General features: G+C 31.4%; 1 protein-coding gene across 1 annotated transcript; it reads right to left on the bottom strand.

Annotated features, from left to right (window-relative positions):
• Positions 1-4,245: 4,245 nt before the first annotated feature.
• Positions 4,246-11,074, bottom strand: LOC111275071 (uncharacterized). The gene is made up of 18 exons (XM_022860181.2): positions 10,730-11,074; positions 10,263-10,391; positions 10,047-10,175; positions 9,878-9,940; positions 9,395-9,502; positions 8,786-8,863; positions 8,505-8,597; positions 8,251-8,337; positions 7,498-7,599; positions 7,292-7,411; positions 7,100-7,162; positions 6,444-6,586; positions 6,199-6,280; positions 6,030-6,088; positions 5,896-5,941; positions 5,405-5,496; positions 5,247-5,316; positions 4,246-4,580 (listed from the first exon to the last, which is right to left on the bottom strand). The coding sequence occupies exons 1-18, from the start codon at positions 10,982-10,984 to the stop codon at positions 4,509-4,511; spliced, it is 1,791 nt and encodes a 596-aa protein (XP_022715916.2). The 5' UTR covers positions 10,985-11,074; the 3' UTR covers positions 4,246-4,508.
• Between the last annotated feature and the right edge of the window lie 9,598 nt (positions 11,075-20,672).

The following is a 20,672-nucleotide window of genomic DNA, read 5'->3' as shown; positions in this document are numbered from 1 at the left end:
AAAAAATTAGTAAAATCTTTAAATAGTTTGGTAAGATTTACTTAGAGGCAGATATCCCAATAATTTTGTGAGATTTTATTTGAAAATATTTATAAAAATTTATTCTTTTTGATAAAGTTTTTTATATTTCTCAATGGTTTGATAAGATTTAATTTAGGAAGTAGTCTTCCAATAGTATGGAGAATAAAAATTATTTTTTATCTTTTTGAAATTTATTTATAGAATTTTCTTATAATTTGGTGGATTCCATAAATTTATTTGAAAATATTATTATTTTTCCAAAAAAATAATTTTTACAAAAAAAATTTTTTAATTATTTTCTTTTGTTAGAAAAATAATTCTTGTAAAATATTTAATAAATAATAAATTACTTGGTAAAATAAATAATAAAAACCAACAAAATAAATAAATAAAACTAAAAAAAAACTTAAAATATAAAATAAAATTAAAATAGAAAAAAAAAAACCTATGATCGAGTCGGGTCGAACCATGGATAGTGCGTGGATCCCAATCGAGTTACACACGGATCTAGACTTGGTAAAACGAGGTCATTTTGGAGACCTATAAAAGTCAATTCTACGTTTTTCCTTCATAAGTCCACTACTATCTATCTCTTTACCCCTAAAACGCTCTGATGTCTTTCTAAAAAAATCAGGAGCTTCAATCAAAAACTGAAAAAAACCCATCAATTTTTGAAAAATTAGCTGAAATCTGGCCGAAAAACCCAAACTTCATCAAAAAATTTAATTAAAAAATTCAAATAATCATCCCCAAACCTAATTTTTTTCAAAAAAATTTCAAAAATTTTCAGATTCTTCAGATTTATTCAGAAACTTCCCCGAATGTTAATCCTAACCCAGAAACCCAAATATAAACCCATAAACTTCAAATCGAACCTAAAATTCCCCAAAATCAACATCCCAAAAATTTCCTACTGCTTAAAAATTTTTTCAGAACACCAAGTTCACCCCTTCTCCAAAAAATCAATCATGTCTGTTCTCTAAAATTTTAGTTCAATTTATAGGTATCCTTAGAAAAATCTTTAAAAAACGGACATAATCAATCTAGGCTTAAATTTTGGGATTGAGTTCTATCTGAACATGATTTATGACTTAAGTTTTTACTGATTTGTCTAGATTGAGCTGAAAAACTTTTGATTTGATTCTGAATTAAAACCACTTTGACCAAATAATTGAATTCCCATTTCAATTCCATATTCGATCGTCTATTAAGAAGGAAAGAAAGAAATAATAATAATAATAATAATAATAATAATAATATATTATACTATAATATTACACCATAATAATAATAATAATAATAATAATAATAATATTACACCATACTATAATAATAATAATAATAATAATAATAATAATATTACACCATACTATAATAATAATAATAATAATAACATACTATACTATAGTAATAATAATAACAAATAATAATACTAAAAAAAAAATTTATAAAAATCGGTCCCGATTGAACTCTGGATATGGATGTCTACGTATAAACCTCTTCTTCCTCTTTCCAAGGGTTTCTGTTGTCATTTTCACTACTCTTCACCCTTTTTTCATTTTTTGCTCTCTCTTGGTACTTATAAAAAGCCTGAATCTGAATGGATGTTTTCGTTTTTATTCTTGCATTTATTTTCATGCATGGAAACATATTATTTGGCAAGGGTAAGGCTTGTTGGAAATAATTTAGTCAAAAAAACCTGTCCACTGTCCATATTTATGAAAACGTTGAGCGGGTTTTCAAGCTTATAATAACTCTCTACTACCTTGAAGAGCATAGCCCTAAAATGGAATCCTAAAGTGACAAATTTCCTCCCATAATAAAAAAGGAAGTTCAAGTTCTGTTTCTTAATTTGTCTCTGAACAAGCAAAATTTGCACAGAAATCAACTTCCTGAGAACGTTTTTGCCTACTATTTGTCTTTAGATTGCAACATGGAAATCCCAAGTTCCCGCTCAACCAATTCAAGAACATACAGAAGACTACATGCCAAACTGACCAGTTTGATATTACAATAAGATTTTGTTCACTGATGGGATCCGAGGTCCCAAATTTTCTGCTTTGGACGGCAGAAATGGCCAAACTCAAAATCCAAGCTGTCAAATTGATGTTTTGACAGCATGTTAATCAATAGTTTAACCTATCAAACAAGATTAGTGAGTCAAAGCTGAACAGCTTATCGAATTTGGTTCAGACTCTTAATGTTAATTAGAACAGTAATTTATAAGTTCAAGAATCAGACATTTGAGATCGATGCGAACTCTTATGACCATTATTGCAGGATTGCTTGCCTGAATTAAAGGATTAATTTTGACTCTATAACAAGTAGGCGACACTTATCATGATTAAAACCCTTCTTTTCATGGACATCTGATACAATTGAAACAATAATGAAAAATTAGACAGCTTAGCCCGCATACCCTTTCAAATCAACAATCCATCCACGTAAAAACCAATCAGCTAATCACTGTTTGAAGATGGCAGCGGTTGTTGGTCAATATGGCTTAGGTCTACGAGAGAGTAATGAACAAGTAAGGTATATTATTATAATACAAAAAAAAGAAAGGTGTTGCCAAGCTTGAGCATCGATGGTTGGCTGAATAAAAAGAAAGTGTCACGCACCAATTAGTGTAGAATAATATTACTTGCTTACTTGGATTCCCTGTTAATAGAATAAACCTCAGGAGACTCAATAGAGCCGCCCATCAGCCATCACCAATCACAGCTATGAGGGCCCCAAGTTTGCCCCTGGTCGGCCCCGGCCTTTGCTACTTATCTACTAATTGTCAAAATATAGGGTTCATATTTGTTTGTAATCATGCATTTGATGATTTTTCTTTTTCTTTTTGGAGAAATAATCCTTGCCCTTTCTAGTTGGGGTACTATAACATAAGAAGTAAAGAAAATTAGTAGTAATTAAGACCTACGAAAAAGAAACGAAGTTCAAGTTATGCAAACAAAAAAATCATCCATTTATCCTTTGTTTTTCTTAGCGGATTCCGAATCTTTATCCATCAATGTTTTTGTTCGTCTCTTTTCAATAGTCACAAAGAGGAACGAAGATTTGAACTTGAACAATACTTTTTTTTTTTTTGGTTCACTAGTAACATAACAAACTTCAATTTTAGGCACCTTGTCTATATTCAAAACCAAGTTCAGGAAATAAACCACACCCAATTTTCTTATAACATTTCGCTTTTATTACAATTATCAAATTGGACTGATTTGTGGAATCTTTTAAAAACTTTCTAGAATGTAATAATAATTTATTACTATTATTAATCAATGAAGTTAAAGCATCCGTACAAATTCCTTGGTCCACAGATAAAGCCGCAGCCGGCAATGTTTAGTAGGGTAAGGTAAGCATTTTGACGTTGGTTCCATGAGGTAAGCGTCTCCTGGCGTGTTTCCCATTCCATTCCATTCCATGAATTTACCATTAAAATCTCATTTTCTCTCAATCTCGTTCCTTAATGGCGAAGAAGGTGACAGATAGCCTTGGCTAGGCATTTTAAAAAATTAATTATATAGTACTAGTTAATGCGTGTCATAGATGATGACGAGGATCCACTTTAGAATCTTAGCATGGTCATGCAGGAAAAAGGTCAGAAATTCTGATGTCTAACAGGACGCAAAATCCAATTCCAACTCACCCTATTCCTCTTTATGGACTCCATGATTTTGAAAGGTAAAAGACGTGGTTCATGCTACACTTCTGTCCACTTACAAATCCATAACAGAGATCATCAGATCATTGACAAGGATGGATTTTATGTTTATCTTCCTCACTACTGTCATGGATGAAAAAGTTTGCATGCGCGTCTGGCCTACTCTCTACACACGTGAATTTTCTTCGCATAATAATATCGATTTGCAAAAGCAAAACATTTTTATTTTCAATTGCAATAATTTCCCTTTTAGGCTTTATGGTTGTGCACACCGAGGGGGAAATTTTGAAACTATTTACTCTGGCATGAGCTCACCTAGTAGTGAATGGCGTGCAAATTACTTTCGTTTCATCCAAACAATCGGCTTATTAATTATTAAGCTAGCATGTAGAGATTAAAGTAAGAGGTAATGAAGATTAATAACGATTAATTAAAGTGTAGTTAACGTTGATTTCCCGTCTAACTTACACGAACAAGTTTTTCTAGTACACAAGGAAAGGAGAAACAATAGCAACATTAAGTAATAGATACTCATTCTTCAGACGCCTTGGAGGAGATAGGATAATCAGTTTTCAATTCAGCTCGTCAAAACTCCTACCCCTAGTCGTCAAAACGGATTGGGAGTAATAATAAATATTTTGCAAAGTAGGGGAGGATATGAGTGAGTTATAGCCCTATAGATATAATTGACATATATAGATATTTTAGAACGCAACGCCAACGGATCCTACAGTAAACGTTTTGATTGCAAAGCGAAATCAGTACATCTTCGATTCTCCACATACAAAAACATAACACCAGGAAAAAATTCTTGGTTTCCTTAGAATTTGAAATCCTTTTTCTTGGATTTCCCCTCTTTCTCCTGCATCTTACGCTTCCTTTTCTTCTCATTCTGGCATCAAATACAACTCATCGTTACAACATAAAACAAACATGAAATTACCAACCATTGTCGTACGCAAAAACGTACACACACAAGCATTATAAGCTCCATTGCATCCCGGGATTAAAATCAAGACTTGACCCAAATCAACTCCCAATTATAAGTATTTTAAAAAAGAAAAATCTTCCATTTCAGATTGCTTGTAGAAAGTACTGTTGAAAATATTCTGCTAAATTTAATAACAAAAACGTCACATCATTATCAAGCATGTGAGCAAATGTTTAAAAGACCCCAACTAAATTCAGGTAGGCCTACCTGATACAACAAGAGTCAAACAGAAAGACACATTAAAAGATGTAATATGACTGAGAAGATTGCAAATAGTTTGTGCAGTGATTGTTAGTAGAAAAAAAAAAAATTCACCATCGTTTCTATTAGGAATAACATTGAAAAGCGGCATTAAACTTTTATTGGTTTTATCTGGTCAGAACTCAGAAGGGTAGGGAGTTTGCCAACAAATCATGCAAGCTAATTTTTAAGCAATATTATATTTGTGCAGAGCTTATTTTCTCTCCTTTTTTTAATTTTACTTTTGGAGGGATTTAGAAAACAGTCAACTCTCTCTCGTGAAGAACACACCCAAATTTTCATTAAAAAGACTCCACACAGGCTTACCTCAGCCACCATATCACTAAAGTCCTCACGCTGACTTCGTAGCTTCTCCTCCTCCCTAGCTTCTTCATACCTGTGAAATCAACCGAAGTGAGTTAAGTAGAATTAACTTTGGGGACAACATATACTTAGATGGTAAAAGTTACAAGAGTGCGACTTACTTTGCAGGCAACACGTTGTCCATAACTTCCAACTCCTCTGGCTGTAGGCTGACTTCCACCCTGTCAGATTTTTGACCCTTAAGAAGATCAACCTGCAAAAAGAGAAAGAAAATTTATAATCACATGTCAAATTATGACAGAATAACCAATTCAGTCACAAAGATTTCAACAACTTCAGGCTAAATACAATATCTTATTCATGCATTTGATAGCATGCCATTGACACAAGGGCTTTGGAGTCGAAAACCCCCTTGTTGCTGATAGATTATCTCCAAGTCCTGTGGTGAAACTTCAGCAAATTTCAAGTGCAGTTACAGCAGGAAACTACTAGATAATAATGTTTGCAAATGGCCCAAAAGGTTTTTCAAACAAGATAAAATGCTGAAAGTAGCAAACACTATGGGATATATTTCTAAACCTAAGCACAACTGTAGTCATTTAACCAGGAAAGAAATAATTGCAAGATCAAAAAATATAGACATCTCTCTTACCCTTTTAGCTGCGGACTTGTCTTGGGTGCCAGTGTTAACCACATACCTGTATGTAAAAAACCAAGTTTCTTGACATCATTCAAATATTTGAAGCTATGGGAACAAAAGTTAAAAACACCAAATAGGATTCTTACGTGTGTGTTGTGCCAAGTAAAGTCCCAGGGGCAATCCTCTCTTCTTTTTCTTCAAGTACCTTCAAAGAAACAAGACAAACAAGAAGCAATGAGAAGAGAAACTCATATTATATATATATAGGTGATATGAATAAGGAAAACTGGCAACAGTAAAGTTTCAAATATATACTTGGTAAAGAGGCCTGTCAGGCTCCTTTCTCTGCTGTTTACGAAGGTCAATGACATCAGGTGTCTCAACACCAGTAGGAGTACTGAAGTCCAAAAGGAAAAATGTCATCAATAAAAATAGTTACTACTCCACAGACAACATAGAACAATTGTGGCTATTAATCAAGTAAAAAACCAAACTGACAAAGCAACTGCATTGATAATTTTTTACAACCCTCAACAAAATAAAATACTGGAAGGTAATACCTTGAAAGGCTATCGACAGATTGAATTCCATCCTCTAACTCCTCTTCCTCAATCTGCTCTTCCTCTTCTTCCTCTTCTTCTTCCTCTTCCTCTTCCTCTTCCTCCAAGTCACCCCAATGCTTTGACTTATCAACAGGCTCCTCCTGGATTTTATCATTTCAAACGAAAAAGTAACATATTGCGAAATTAAATTATAGGCTCAAGAAAATAAAAATTTAATCCAAAAAACTAAAGCTATTAATATTACTCTTCATTTTGCTACAAATTACACCTGTAGCCAAATACATCCTCCACATCAAGACAAGGTTTGGATGAATGTTTCTAGTAGGATATCACTCAGTAAAATTCAATTGCTTAAAAGAATTTGACAAAAGTTTACACATTAGCGGGGAGAAAAAGATATTACAATCTAAATTAAGATGTTCTACTACTAGAGTGAAAATAATGGTGGGCATACTTGTGTGTGTACTTTAATGTTAAGACGCTGCTTCACCCTTATTAGTTCTTTCTTTTACTTTAGTAAATTTTTATCATATGAAGGCCAACAGCAATACAAGGAACAAAATGCTTGCTAAAAGCCCTAGAGTTAAACTATTAATCAAGAACACTAAGATCGAATATCCAAAATACAAACTTCATCAAAATCTTGGAAGTACCTCATAGTTGGGTTGGTCTTGCAGCTGAACTCCAAAAACATCTCCATACAAAGGCCGTCCATACTATTGACAATAATTAGGAAAAAGCAAGAGAGTTAGAAAAAGAGATAATATTAAAAAGATTACCTCATATAAGACAGCTTTCAAGCTTACTAGAGCACACAGAAGACAGGAAACCACTAAGAGGCTTACCTCATCTACAGGAGGTTTGCCCCAACCACCAGGGTGATAACCAAAGCTTGTTCCAGGAGGGATGGGTGCATTTAGCCCTGGTATTTTCGAATGTGGGTAAGATGGTGGAGGACCATACCTCTGAAAGGAAAATTTGCAGTTACATAATACCAACAAAACTTAGATATCAGATGCAAAAAGAAACTTAGGACATTAACCAAACTAACCTGCATATTGATAAGCCATGGGGGTGGAGCACCCTCTGGCATACCAAGAGCTTCTTTTAATTCATGTGATAGAGAGCCTGGCTTCATCTCCCTCAGCTTTACCTGTATTCCAAACGAACAATATTAATTTAAGACAATGAAAAGTCTACTGAAAGTCATGTATCATCAGACATTCATTTTTTTCATTCAAGATTACCTGCAAAAGTGTCATTATCATTTCATTCAGGTAAATCACAATAGCCAGTTGCAGCACATAATACATCTCAAGGTTGAATGTTTCAGCCAAACAAGTCGGCATGGCAACTAGAAGGCCATTGAATTCACACAAAGATTGGAATAGCAACAAAAGACTACATAGACATGTATAAAAGTCTGATCTCTTAGGGCACTTAATCCACAAACATCTCAAGCCGTGATAACCATTGTGAAGTCCAATTTCTATAACCCAACAAAAGGCACAAGGTTTTATTAAACAAAATTTCCTCAATTCACAGATTCAAATTAAGCTAGACTATATCAACCGCTTGAATTTTGCAACAACCAAAAAGCCACCCAGTCCTTAGGATCCGGAATATGATCCTATCATCAGTAAAATTTATAGTCAATTGCTATCCTATAATGTCCCTACAGCCTTAAGAACTCAACTTACAGCCTTAAGTTTTACAACTGAATATCAATTTAAAATCAATTGACACATGTATTATGAAGTATAAGAGGCAGCCCAATATCCATGTAGATATAGAAGAAGAGTACCTCAAATTCTTTCCCTTCATGATAGAGATCCCCGTGAGTTGTCAGCTTTGGCTTTGTCTGGTATTTAAAGAATGCATCATGGAGAACCTAAAAAACAGAAGCCACAACATCGTTAGCTAAAAGAGCAAGACAATATCATTTCAGAAAGGAATAACATGATTACACATAACCTTTCATGACAGCTAAAAATGGATTGCAACAAAAATCAAATATCCAAAAAAACAAAGAATCCATGAAGCAAGAAACTAAGAAACCTGATAGTCGATATCCATTTTCCCCATCTTTGGCTGCATACGCTCACGTTGCTTTTGTTTCAACTTCTTACTGTCCTCTTTCTCAATGTAAGCCTAAATGAGAAAAAGAGAACACGAGTCAATTATTGAGTTCAAAGCAAGAATGTCATTATCCATTCAAAATCTATAAATTATTTAAAAGATATATATAGTTTTCGGAAAGGGCATCTTCACAGATGATATTCTTGACATAATTTGGAGGAGACTGTACACAATTTGCTATTATAAGGAATTAAATTTACCTGTCTAATTTTCTCAATTCCTGTCGCAGCAATGAAATCAGGAAGCTGAAAAGGTTGCTTCTCAATACCACGCTTTCCCTACAGAAAAGATCCAGAAGCCGTTGAGATACCAGAAGTTAACAAACCCAATAATAATAATAATAATAATAATAACTAGGAAACTTCTGCATCTTACTCAGATCACTTAAAATAAATAAATAAATCTTAGACGGATCTAGCCTGAGCATTTAACACAATGGATAGGCATCTGAAAATCCAAAACAGATTAATTAGCACCTTAACAATGAACAAATATCCCCCAACATCTAGCATGCAAAGTTACGATATGCTACCAGAAAACCTCATAAATATCTACATCCCAACCTACAAAGCAGTCATATTAAAAGAGAAATCAATCAAGAGTCTTCTTTGCAAAACACCTACAAGTCCAGGCTCCAAGGTTGTCACAGCCGTTCCCCTGCAAGAAGCACACATATATACATATAAGAGAAACCTTATCAACTTGATCTTCCCTCACCCTCTTCCCTAATCACTCATCAAGATTATGCCTACCAACCATGCACACATATTTGAAACATATTACTCGATATAGTAGCAAGAATTACTAACCTGCAAATATTTCCTTTTCTGACACCAATGCCTTGGCACAGGAACAGTATTTCGATATGCCTTCAAAAACACCAGCAACTTAGGATCTGCAGCGGTTGCATCCCAAACCTAACAAAATAAACATAACTATCATGAACTATTGAATTATAAACATAGGAAAGTAAAAGCTGTTCCCTTCATGAGTTGCAGTATTCCAAGAGCTTTGCATGACAAAATCCATAGCAAAATATTAAAAAAGAAGAGCACAAATAGCCATGAAAAGAAATTGTAAAAAAATAAAAAAGATTTCTTCATTTGGAATGAAAAACTCAAAAATTCATAGCAAATGTGCTCTAATTCAACTTTGAGCTATAATTTTTTTAAACACTGGTTAAAAAGCAAATTAGACAGGTTCTCAAATGACCACAAAGAGAACCGAACATCAACAGCTACAAGTGCAGAAAGATAAAGAAAATCCAAATAAACAGTAAGAGGAAAACATACCTCTACAACATCAGGCCTTGAGCAAATCTGTTTCAATTCAGCAATTTTCATCCGCCTTTGTAGCTGTCAACAATAACAATATAAGTACTTTTACTTTTCAGTCTCATCAAAACTAACAGAATATGATAATATCAAAAATATTAGAAAATAAAAGGAGAAAATGAAAAACCTTCTTCTTCTTATTTGATAGGCCGCCTTTCTCTTTCTGTTGATTATCCTGTTCTTCCTCTTCTGAATCAGAATCAGCCTTCTTCTTCGCATCAGCATCTTGAGCGGACTCGTCCTTCTTATCCGTCTCCTGTATAAATAGAATCACAAGTTCTTCAGAGAACTAACAAGGAAATTAAAAAATAATCCATCATATCCAACTGATATTTCACTTTACCTCAGAACCAGCAGCTTCCCAGAAGCTGAATTTTTCAAAAACCTTCCTAAATTCCTCATCAATAGCATCATCTAACTCAGCTTTTTCGGGAACGTACTCAACCACAACTTGTTCCTTGACTTCCGTCAACTACAATTTCAAACAAAAAGAAAATGCTAAATTTAATATTGAACAAATGTAAGTTTATTAAAGTGCTATATGCTGAAATTTAAAAAAAAAAAAAAATTGAACTGAACTTAAATAACTATAAGAAAAATGTCCAACTAAAATCTACAATAAACCAAAGATATTAAAAAAGAAAAAAGATTCTCAATTCTATTCCAACTGAAGACAATCGAAACTCCCTAAATCACTATCAAAAGCGCATTTAAAAACTGTATTACATGCGCAGACATGCAAATACCAAACGAAACAATCGATATTCACAAAAACCCTAGATATCTCTAAAACAGAAAACGGTTTGAAACCTGCTGGTGATCGGAGTTCTCATTCGTTTCATCTTCGCCGGCGTAGCTATCGTCGGGTTCGAAAACCATACCGTTTGCAGCGTCATTTTCAATCTGGAAGGTCTTCTTGTTCTTCTTCTGCTTGCGCCTGCGACGACGTCGTTCGCTCTCGCGGGACTTCTTGGAGGCGGAGGACGGATTAGGGTTAGAGATTTTCTTATTCAGATCTCCGTTGGAAACGACCCCGTTTTGGTTCGAGAGAATCTCGGCGGTCATTCTCTTTGTTTAATCGGACGAATGGATGGCGGAGAGTGGGAAAGGGGGAGATGAAAGGGAGGCAAAGAAGTGTGGGACTGTGGGGTGACTGCATTGCAGAGGGATACGCACGTGTGGATATGATTGCACGTGAGAGGATTTGGGCTTTGATTGGGTATGATTGGACATAATAGACCAAATTTTAATGGGCCTAATTTTTTGTCCAAACCATCATCTATTGGTAAGTGGGGTCCACTCAATCTAAGCGTACGTACTTCTGTTCTCCATTCAGCTTAAAGCAAAGAAAAAAAATACGTGGCATATCATGATTGGAACTAAAGCAGAGCGTAAACAACGGGTCCCACTCACCCCGTAACTTGAGTTTTTTCTAATAGAGGTACAATTTAAATTTTTTATTCTCTGGGGTAGTTTTAAATTTATTTTTTATAATGAAATATTTTATGTCACACCAATATTATGTTATACTTTTTAATTTTTTTATTCTTTTAATTGTATATAAATTTTCATATAAGAAACACAGCGAGAGTAAATAAAATAAATCATCGACTTTTATTGCTCACAAGTTTAATTTTATGAAAATGAAAGATTAGCAGTGGAAAAGGAAGAATCGGAATAACTAAGGGAATGATCTTTGTATGTTCCTTGTCAAGTGCTTAATTTTCTTTTTTGTTACTCTGAATTTAAAATTTTGGACTTTTCATTTATGTGCCTCATTTCTTTGGACTCACTGTTGTTTTGAAATACTTTTTGTGTTTTTAATTAATAATGAATAATTATATATATTGCAAAGAAATTAGTGATTAACACACATAAGTGAAGTGAGTTTTGTAAGTAATATATTACTTGAGTACTTTAAAAAGTAAATAACTTTATTAGTTTGTATACCTACATGTGTTTGTAGTTATTCCCTAATAAATATGTGTATTATTTTTGTATTTAATTCCTTGGTGCTATAAATATGCTAAGTTATTATTAACGAATGAGTAGGCTATTTTTTTTATGCTAATGAGTAGAATAACTTTGTTATTCATGGTCAATTTTTTTTATTCTCTAAGTTAAAAGTATTGTTCATATTTTTGTGTGAAATTAACTATAAATTATTTGTGAAACAGAACCAAGAATTTTTAAAGAATTTGACATCTTTCCAAGGAATTTACAATGTAGATTGGAATACCCTGACTGTGCATGACGAGGGGATACCTAGATTGATCACGATGATGATGAGGATATATCATCACATATTCACATCTACCATCACGTTTACCCATGAATCTACAGAGTTGATGCTCCAATTAAGTGAGAAAATGCAAAAACAAACCATCTAGATGATGGGAATGCTAAGAAGGAGGTAAAGCAATGCATTTGCAAGGGATTCCAAACGATTAATGGATCACTTTTGTGAGTGGCACAAGCATAATTTAAAATGCCAAAGCAGAAAACTTATTCCTCTTACTGCAAAAGAGTGTTTAGTTGATATGGAATTGAGCAACTCGATTAGATTTGTTAGATTTTTTATTTTGACTACCGTTTCCTTTTTTTACAATCTTTAATTGTTTCAATCAGCTGGACAAGAACTCAATTGTAATTTTCTTTTTTTGGTCAAAACTCAATTGTAAAATTAATTCATGCAAAGTCCACTCAATTGTAGTGCAAGGTGATTACAAGATCACCTATCTTAGAGTATGTTTGTTGCATTATTGAATGCATGTTTATTAACTCTCTCACTATAAATCGATTCTTTTTTGCTTAAAAAGAACGTATTTTCTCTTCTTTTTCTTTGTTGGTGCAAATATATTATTTTTGCAGCTATGCGTATTGTTCGGATTAAATGATACATTCTTAAAATTTCATTGGTAAATGAAGCAATTATTAGATAATTAATAAAAAATATATTTTGATATGAGTAATAAGGAGTTCGATTCCTCTTAAGTAAGATCTCGATTTCAAATCTTATAAATACAAAAAACAAACTTGAGAAAGTTTGTCTCCTTTATAATCAGACCTGATTCGACTTAATATTAATTGAAATTCAAAATGATTATTGAATACTGAAAGTCTCCGACAAAAAAAAAAAACTTTCAAACAATTAATGTATATATACTTTTATTTTAATGTTGATTTAGATATCAATTACATTTTTTTGAAATAAGTAAATATTTTTAGTTGATTATTTGGAACTTGACGATTACGTAGATTCAAAAAATTTAGATCATATTTGCTCATGCGGTACCTATATAAATCATAAACAAATCATATCAAAACAAATGAAATCACAAAGGAATCAATATTTTGATAATATAATAAAAAAATAAAATCAATAAATTAAAAATAAAATCATAAAACTTTGATTAAACTACAAAATGAACAAGTTCGTATCTTAAAAGAGAAAAACAATACACTAACTTAATAAAACTACTTGGACAATCACTCCTTCACTAATTTTCAATAGGAATCTTCTTGAATTTCTTGAAAACTTTGAATAAATCAAATACAGGTATGAATCAAAAAAATTTTATACTGAGAACAAAAAGAATTTTACCATTAATAACAAAGGTAATTTATATTCATTGTTTAGTGATAACTAAGCATATTTAATTTACAACACCCCAGGGTAATTACTAAATCAATACACATATTCTTTGACGAATAATTACAAACACTTGTAGGTACATACAAACTAATAAAACTATTTATCTTGAAAAAAAAAAACTAGATTATTAGATTGTATGCAAAATTAGAGTGTTATTCACTTTTCTTTTACATTATATCTAATTATCCATGATTAATCAAATACACAATGAATCCAATAAAAAAAATGTTAAACACATGGATGAAGAGTATAAAAATTTAAATTCAAAGAAAAACAAAACAAAAAATAAGAAATTAAGCACATAATGGAAGAACCCACCTACATTATTCCCTTATTTACCATGTGTCCCGATTTTCATTGGCTATCTTTGATTTAATTGAAAAATAAAACTTATGAGAAAAAAACCAGAAAATATTGCTTTCATTTTAGTTAATAATGCCGTCGTATTTTTTGTATATGGTATCATATCTTGCTTTCTATTGCTTTCTATCAACAATCTTTCAGTCTCATAGAATTAAACTTGTGAGCAAAAAGGATGATTTTATTTTACTTACCATCACTCTATTTCTTATATGAAAATTTAGGTACTTTTTTTTTTTGACAAAAAATTTAGATACATTTAGAAAAATAAAATTTTAAAAATATGATATGATATTGATGTCGCATAAAGAACTTCATTCACTTAAATAAATTTAAAACTACCTCTATTAAGCAATAAAATTTTAAATTACACTTCTATAGGAAAAAAAACTCCTCGTAACTTTGCTTGGTCTTGTCGGAACGTGTTTTTTCAGTGTTTGCCTACATATGAAGGAAAAAAAAAGCCACATTCACTTTCCATGTTAATAAAAATCACTACCAGATCTGCATGTTCTTAATTTCCAAAAGAAAAGTAAGATTTTCTCTTTGCCTCTCTCTTCCTTTTTCTTTTTCCTTCTGAATAAAAAACATTAAAGTTACAGAGAAGAGAGGAAGAAGAAGCATTAACAAAAAAAAAAAAAAATGCAATAAAAATTTATTGTAATTCTTTTTCAAAAATTATTGTAAAATCTGGACATAAAATTATAAATTGTTGTGAAAAGTTTTATACAATGGGAGTGCAGGAAAATGGGAACAACAAGAAGTACCAGAGAATGGGATCAGTGCAATAAAAGAGGAAATTGTTCTGACAAATCATCTGCAACACAAAAAGGCAGAAGAGGAGGGTGCTATTGTTGTTAATAATATTAGTGATAATACGAGGAAATATGTTTTTGCTATTGCCATTTTGGCCTCTCTCAAATCAATTCTGTCCTCCTTGGCTACGGTTTGTCTTTACCATTCTTTTTTCTCTCTCTCTTTTTCTACAAGATCTCTTTACTTTTAATTTGATATCTTTGTTTTTTTGGTTTGATCTTGTTAATTGGTGAAATCCCAGTCTGATATTTTTGTTGTTTTTTTTTTTTAATTCTGTTGTTTGTGGTCAATGCAATTTATGGGAATGTGCTCTATTGTTGAATGCAGAATTTGGAGATTTGTTTATAAATGCTATATGGTCCCAAAAGAAGCTTAATGGTTTAAGTGTCTAATCCCACAACAAATGTGCTTCATAAGAACGGTCCATATTTACTCATAAATATGAAGACTGAATACTGATTATGGATTTTTGTCAGACAACACAAATATAAAACATTAGACTTCTCATTTTTTATAGAACTGCATAATCTCCAAGTTAACAAATGTTATTCACACAACTCAAGCAACAGATATCCTTCTGCATTATTTACTCTTCCATTTGCTTACTGATATATTGGGGGAGAGGTACCGCCTTACCGGTATATTTTCAAAATTATTGCTCGAGGGTGTAATGCGTGCAGGAATGGGAATGATTATTTGGTTCATCGTGTTCAGTATGACATTTCTTGTGTTTGCTCATTTCAATATAATCTACTGATTGTTATTAATTTGCATTTAGTTGGAATTCTGATTTTGTAACATGTTGTCAGATGTGGGTGTTATGCGTGGAGCAACTATATTCGTTCGGTAGGATTTGATGAAGTTATCAAAGGTACAAGAAGTTCTTGTGGGAATATTAAGCATAATTTCGGTTTTTGGTAGTTTAACTGGTGGAAAAACATAGATGTCATTGGTCGAAAATGGACGGTAGCTTTTGCAGCTACAATTTCTCTGGCACCTTCTTTTCAAATATTGATGATAGGGAGACTCTTGGCTGAGATTGGGATAGGTTTTGGAGTCATGATTGCACCTATGTACATTACCGAGATATCGCCTTCCACTGCCAGAGGATGTCTTACTTCCTTTCCTGAGATCTTTGTCAATCTAGGAATTCCTCTCGGATACATCTCAAACTATGCCTTTTCAAGGTTGCTAATGCAGTTGAATTATGCTTGTTGCGGGAATATTTCCCTCGGTCTTTATTGGATTTACCTTATTCATAATTCCAGAATCGCCAAGGTGGTTCGTAATGCAAAACAGAATTGAAGAAGTAATATATGTGCTTTCAAAGACGTATGACAACGGATGAGTGGAGGACAGGATAGCAGAAATACAAGTGGCTGCTATGATTGCTAATGTAAAAATTTTTATTATTGAATAAGTATCGATTAAATTTGAATTATAAATAATTTTTTTAATAAATTTTTTACATATTATTTATTTTTACATTAAATTTTATTAATTTATCGGTTTAAATTTTTTATTTAAATTTTATTAAATCATTTTTATAAAAAATTCATCAAAAGAATTTTATATAAATTTTGTCCGTTTAGTTATACAGCAAACTGAACCATAGGGGGTAAATTAAATCATAAATGTTTTACCCTGTAAAGTTAGAGGTAAAACTTATATGAAGTTTTTTAGGTAAAGTTTATGAAATTCTTTTTTAGAAATAATTTAGTAAAAATTTTAATAAAAAATTCAAACCAATAGATTAATAGAATTCAATATGAAGATCAATAATATATAAAAAAATTATTAAAAAAGATATTTATAATTTAAATTTGATTTATACTTATTCAACGATAAAAATTTTATCAATTTTTTAATTAAAAATATCTATATCAAAATTTATTTAAATTATTTTAAATTTTACATAATTAATGTATGTAATGAAATATTTTAATTTATCAATTGTGATTTTTTATTTTAGTTTTTATTTTACCGTTTTTAATAAAAAATTTTATGAATTTCATCTAAAAAATTTCATCTAAATCTTTTCCATAAAATTAGAGCTTTGTGGTGTTTCGATACATGGGATTAAACCTATTTGACGTCAAGGAGTTATAACTTATACAGTGGAACTTTGTTCCTGTATGATCATTTTGCCTTAGTGATGGAGATTAGTTAAAGATTGTATTCATATTTTTCTCATATAAATGTTTTTAAATTATTTTCTGGTCTTCTGTTGCAGTTCTCGTCAATGTTTGAACGACCTACAATCTGGAAGAAATGATATGTTTTTGACAATATTAAACATTGACGAAGACAAAACTTACTTTGTAAATGATAACTTTCATCTTATTTTTCTGTGTGAATGCTAAAGATCTATTAATCATTTTAGGAGAAAGGAATGTGCTGAAAGCGTAAGCGGAAAGAGGTCACATGCTTTAGCTATTAGGAGGCGGCCGACTATAAAGACAAAGGACAAACAGGAAGCGCTTTCACTTTCTTGAATGCAAGGGCAATTCCATTTACACCACCTAAAATTCTTTTCACACCTTAAATTATTTTTTTTTTCCAAAAATGCTCATATGTAAAATATCTTATATATCTTTTAGTATATTACAATTTTAACCTTTTTACATCCATTTACATTTTCTTTCTCTTCCTCTTCTCCTTGTTTTCATTCTTTTCTTCGTCTTTCTTCCTAAGATCAAAAACCCTAAATTTTTAAACAAATTACCAAATTTTAAAACATTTATTAAATTCTGTAAAAATGGATAACCAAATAAGAAACACAATTAAAGGAGATGAGCTCAAAGAGGTAATTTGTTTAAAATCCATTTTGAACTACAAATTTTATGTTTACAGTAATGGATTTTCAATAATGCAAAATAATTTTTATAGATGCATTTCCAAAAAACATGTTGCATTACCTGATATCCATTTTTGGTAATGCAGCATTTTTCAAAAGTACATGTCCAAAAATCATTTTTCATTACCAAATATCCATTTTCGTAAACATTAAAATTTTCAAGTAATGCCTTATTATTTTTGCTTCCTAATGATATTATTATAATTTTTAACATCTTGTAATATGTATATCAATTTGAAAACTATAATAATAGAGTGGAATCAATCACCAAAAATTTAGATACCAGATATGATTACATAGATTCATTTACTACGAAAGAGGTAAAATTATGTTTTTAAGATAATTTGTTGTGAAAGGTATAAAATGTTAGTTTGTATAGACATAATAAGTTAAAAATGTTGTGCAAGTATTTTATAGTAGAGAAGTTTTAATTCATGAGTAAAGCAGGCTAAAAAAAGATAATGATTTTATGATTGTGATTAAAAACTCTGAATTAAGAGGCTCCAGGAAACCAAAAATAAGATTGATATGTGAACGAAATGAAAAATACAGTCAGCAAAAGAATGAGGGCAAGGTAAAAGGAATGCAATGTAAAAGAACAAGAATGAAAAAGTATAGTTATTCATTTAAGTTACATGGGATTAAGATAGCAATGGATGATTAGTGGATTGTGAAAGTAGTTTATGGATTTCACAATCATCTACAAGGAAAACAATTAAAGGGACATTCATTTACAGGTCAATTATCTAAACAAAAATAATAGTTATTGATATGTCAAATAATTTGGTTAGATCCAAAAATATATTGTTGACCATAAAATAACATGTGAGAACGTCACACTATAAAAACAATATACAATAAAAGTCAAAGAGACAGACATGTTAAGAAAGCTAATAGATCACAAATGCAACAACTCATAAATAATGTGATTGATTGTAAATACCTAAAGTAGCATAGGACTAATGAGTCAAGCAACTATGTGAAAGACTTGTCCTGAGCTCATCCTACTGGTGTAGATTTATTGTAATCCTTTTCAAGTATACTGATTATAGATTGTAACTATAAAATGAATAGATACCATCTGTCATTGCTTGAAATTGTTGGTGTGACTTTTATTAATATGATATTTTATGTTGTATTTGTGTACATGAAGGCTTAGCGTTCTAAAAACTATAGTTAGGTACTATATAAGTAAAAAATTTGATGCCAGCTGATAAATTTTTTGTTGTCATTATTACTGATTGAGATTTGTATGAATGTAATAAAAGCTATGTTTCCTAGTACGGTAAATCTTCTATATAGATTGTATATCACAATAAATGTTCTTACGAATTATAAAAAGTTTTTTTAACAGAAAAAAATGAGAGGCATTCATGTCAGGTTAGAGTGTACTTGTGTTTTCTTCTACTAATAATGAGTATGAAAGACATCCAAGTTTACTAGAAATTGATTACTAAACTTATCCCGATGCAATTCAAGTATGTGAAAAATTAATGATTGACAAAATATAAGGACAGATTTATTACTGCTTGGACGGATAAAGTAATGCAGTTTAATAATGTTACAAAAAATAGGTATAATTTATGTTGCATTTTAAAGATTATTTATGGTTTAGGATTTTATAACAATATAAATATACCTTTAGTAATTCATTTAAGGTCGGAAGTGCATGTGCAAAATTAAAAAGGCACCTTAAATCATCTTAAAGGGATTGTGAATCATTATAGAAGATAATCAATTCCCTTATTGAGCTCTAACATACAGAGATCAAGATTTTATTTGAGCAAAGCTTTACAATTGTCAAGCATAATTACAAGCCTTCATTGTTTAGTTGAACGAAGCATAAAATGTTTCAACTAAAATGATTAGTTCGGTAAATTAGCCATGAAAAAAAAGTTATGAGAACTTGGTGATCCGTCAACAACTATCTTGATTCAACCATTAGAGATGACTAAGACAAAAAGTGGCAGAGCTATAAAAGCATATACTTTTACACGATGTGACCCATCACACTAAGAGATTATGTTATTTATTTTGGATAGTACATTACCACCAACCATTGTAAACTTAGTGAAAATGACAAATCAAATCATTAAAATCTAAACTTCTCGTTCAGCGACACCATGGTAAACAAAAAATGTGATATTTGGATAGTTTACCAATGGAGTTACATCCATATATATAGAGTATCATTAATGTTAAGGTAGATGGACATTGTAGTTTTCATTTTATTGTTGGATTGGGATACAAAGTATCATTAATGTTAAGGCAGATGATTGGGTATAGGTATGATAAGATTTAATTGAAAAGCTTAATTGATTTCGAGGAGAATATGTGACTTTATATGAATGAGGGGATGTAATGAGGGGAAAGTTTGTTAACAAGGCAGATGCAGTCATCACTGCTTAGGGTAAAGAAAGAGCGAGCATGAACGTCCTGAAAGGTACAGGTGTCAATGATAGGATGGAGTGAGCCCGACGATCTAGACAATGCATATGTCAGTGCTGATAGTCTAAATTGAATGGGCAAAGACAATTTGAATGCCTGAAATAATGGTGTAATTATCGATGTTTAATGTGATATTATCGGTTTAAACTAACTGCCACTACCTATTGTAATTAATGACCTAAACAATCTAGCATGTGCTCTAATAACTATGTCTCTCCATATATCAACACTCTACTACAATCCACTAGATAAAACTTGCTCAAGAAAAGACAAAGCGGTCAAGTTTGGTTACAAAAATTAATAAAGTAATCAGCATTGATGCATATAATTAAAATTAACAAAGTAATCAATAATCATAAAATCGTAAAGTTTATGACTTAAAGTATCATTGGTAAGTGCACTATAGACCACCTGAGATTGAAATATGAATCTATATCCTGGATTTTGAATTTGACAATGTGAAATTGATGCAAACCAAGTATCATAATTTGATGAACACTCATTTAATCTTTGATATCTTCAACCAACTGGTACAACATGTATATCTCATCTCTCATAATATTGATTTTTAAAGCTACATACAATATCATATGTGTAAGATGATAAACCTTACTCAA

The sequence above is a fragment of the Durio zibethinus genome, chromosome 26 (genome assembly GCF_047325235.1).
Source record: "Durio zibethinus cultivar Kanyao isolate XHJ-2024 chromosome 26, ASM4732523v1, whole genome shotgun sequence".
NCBI classification, from domain to species: Eukaryota; Viridiplantae; Streptophyta; class Magnoliopsida; order Malvales; family Malvaceae; genus Durio; species Durio zibethinus.
The sequence above is the reverse complement of the archived record's forward strand: the minus strand, read 5'-3'. Positions and strand labels throughout refer to the sequence as shown.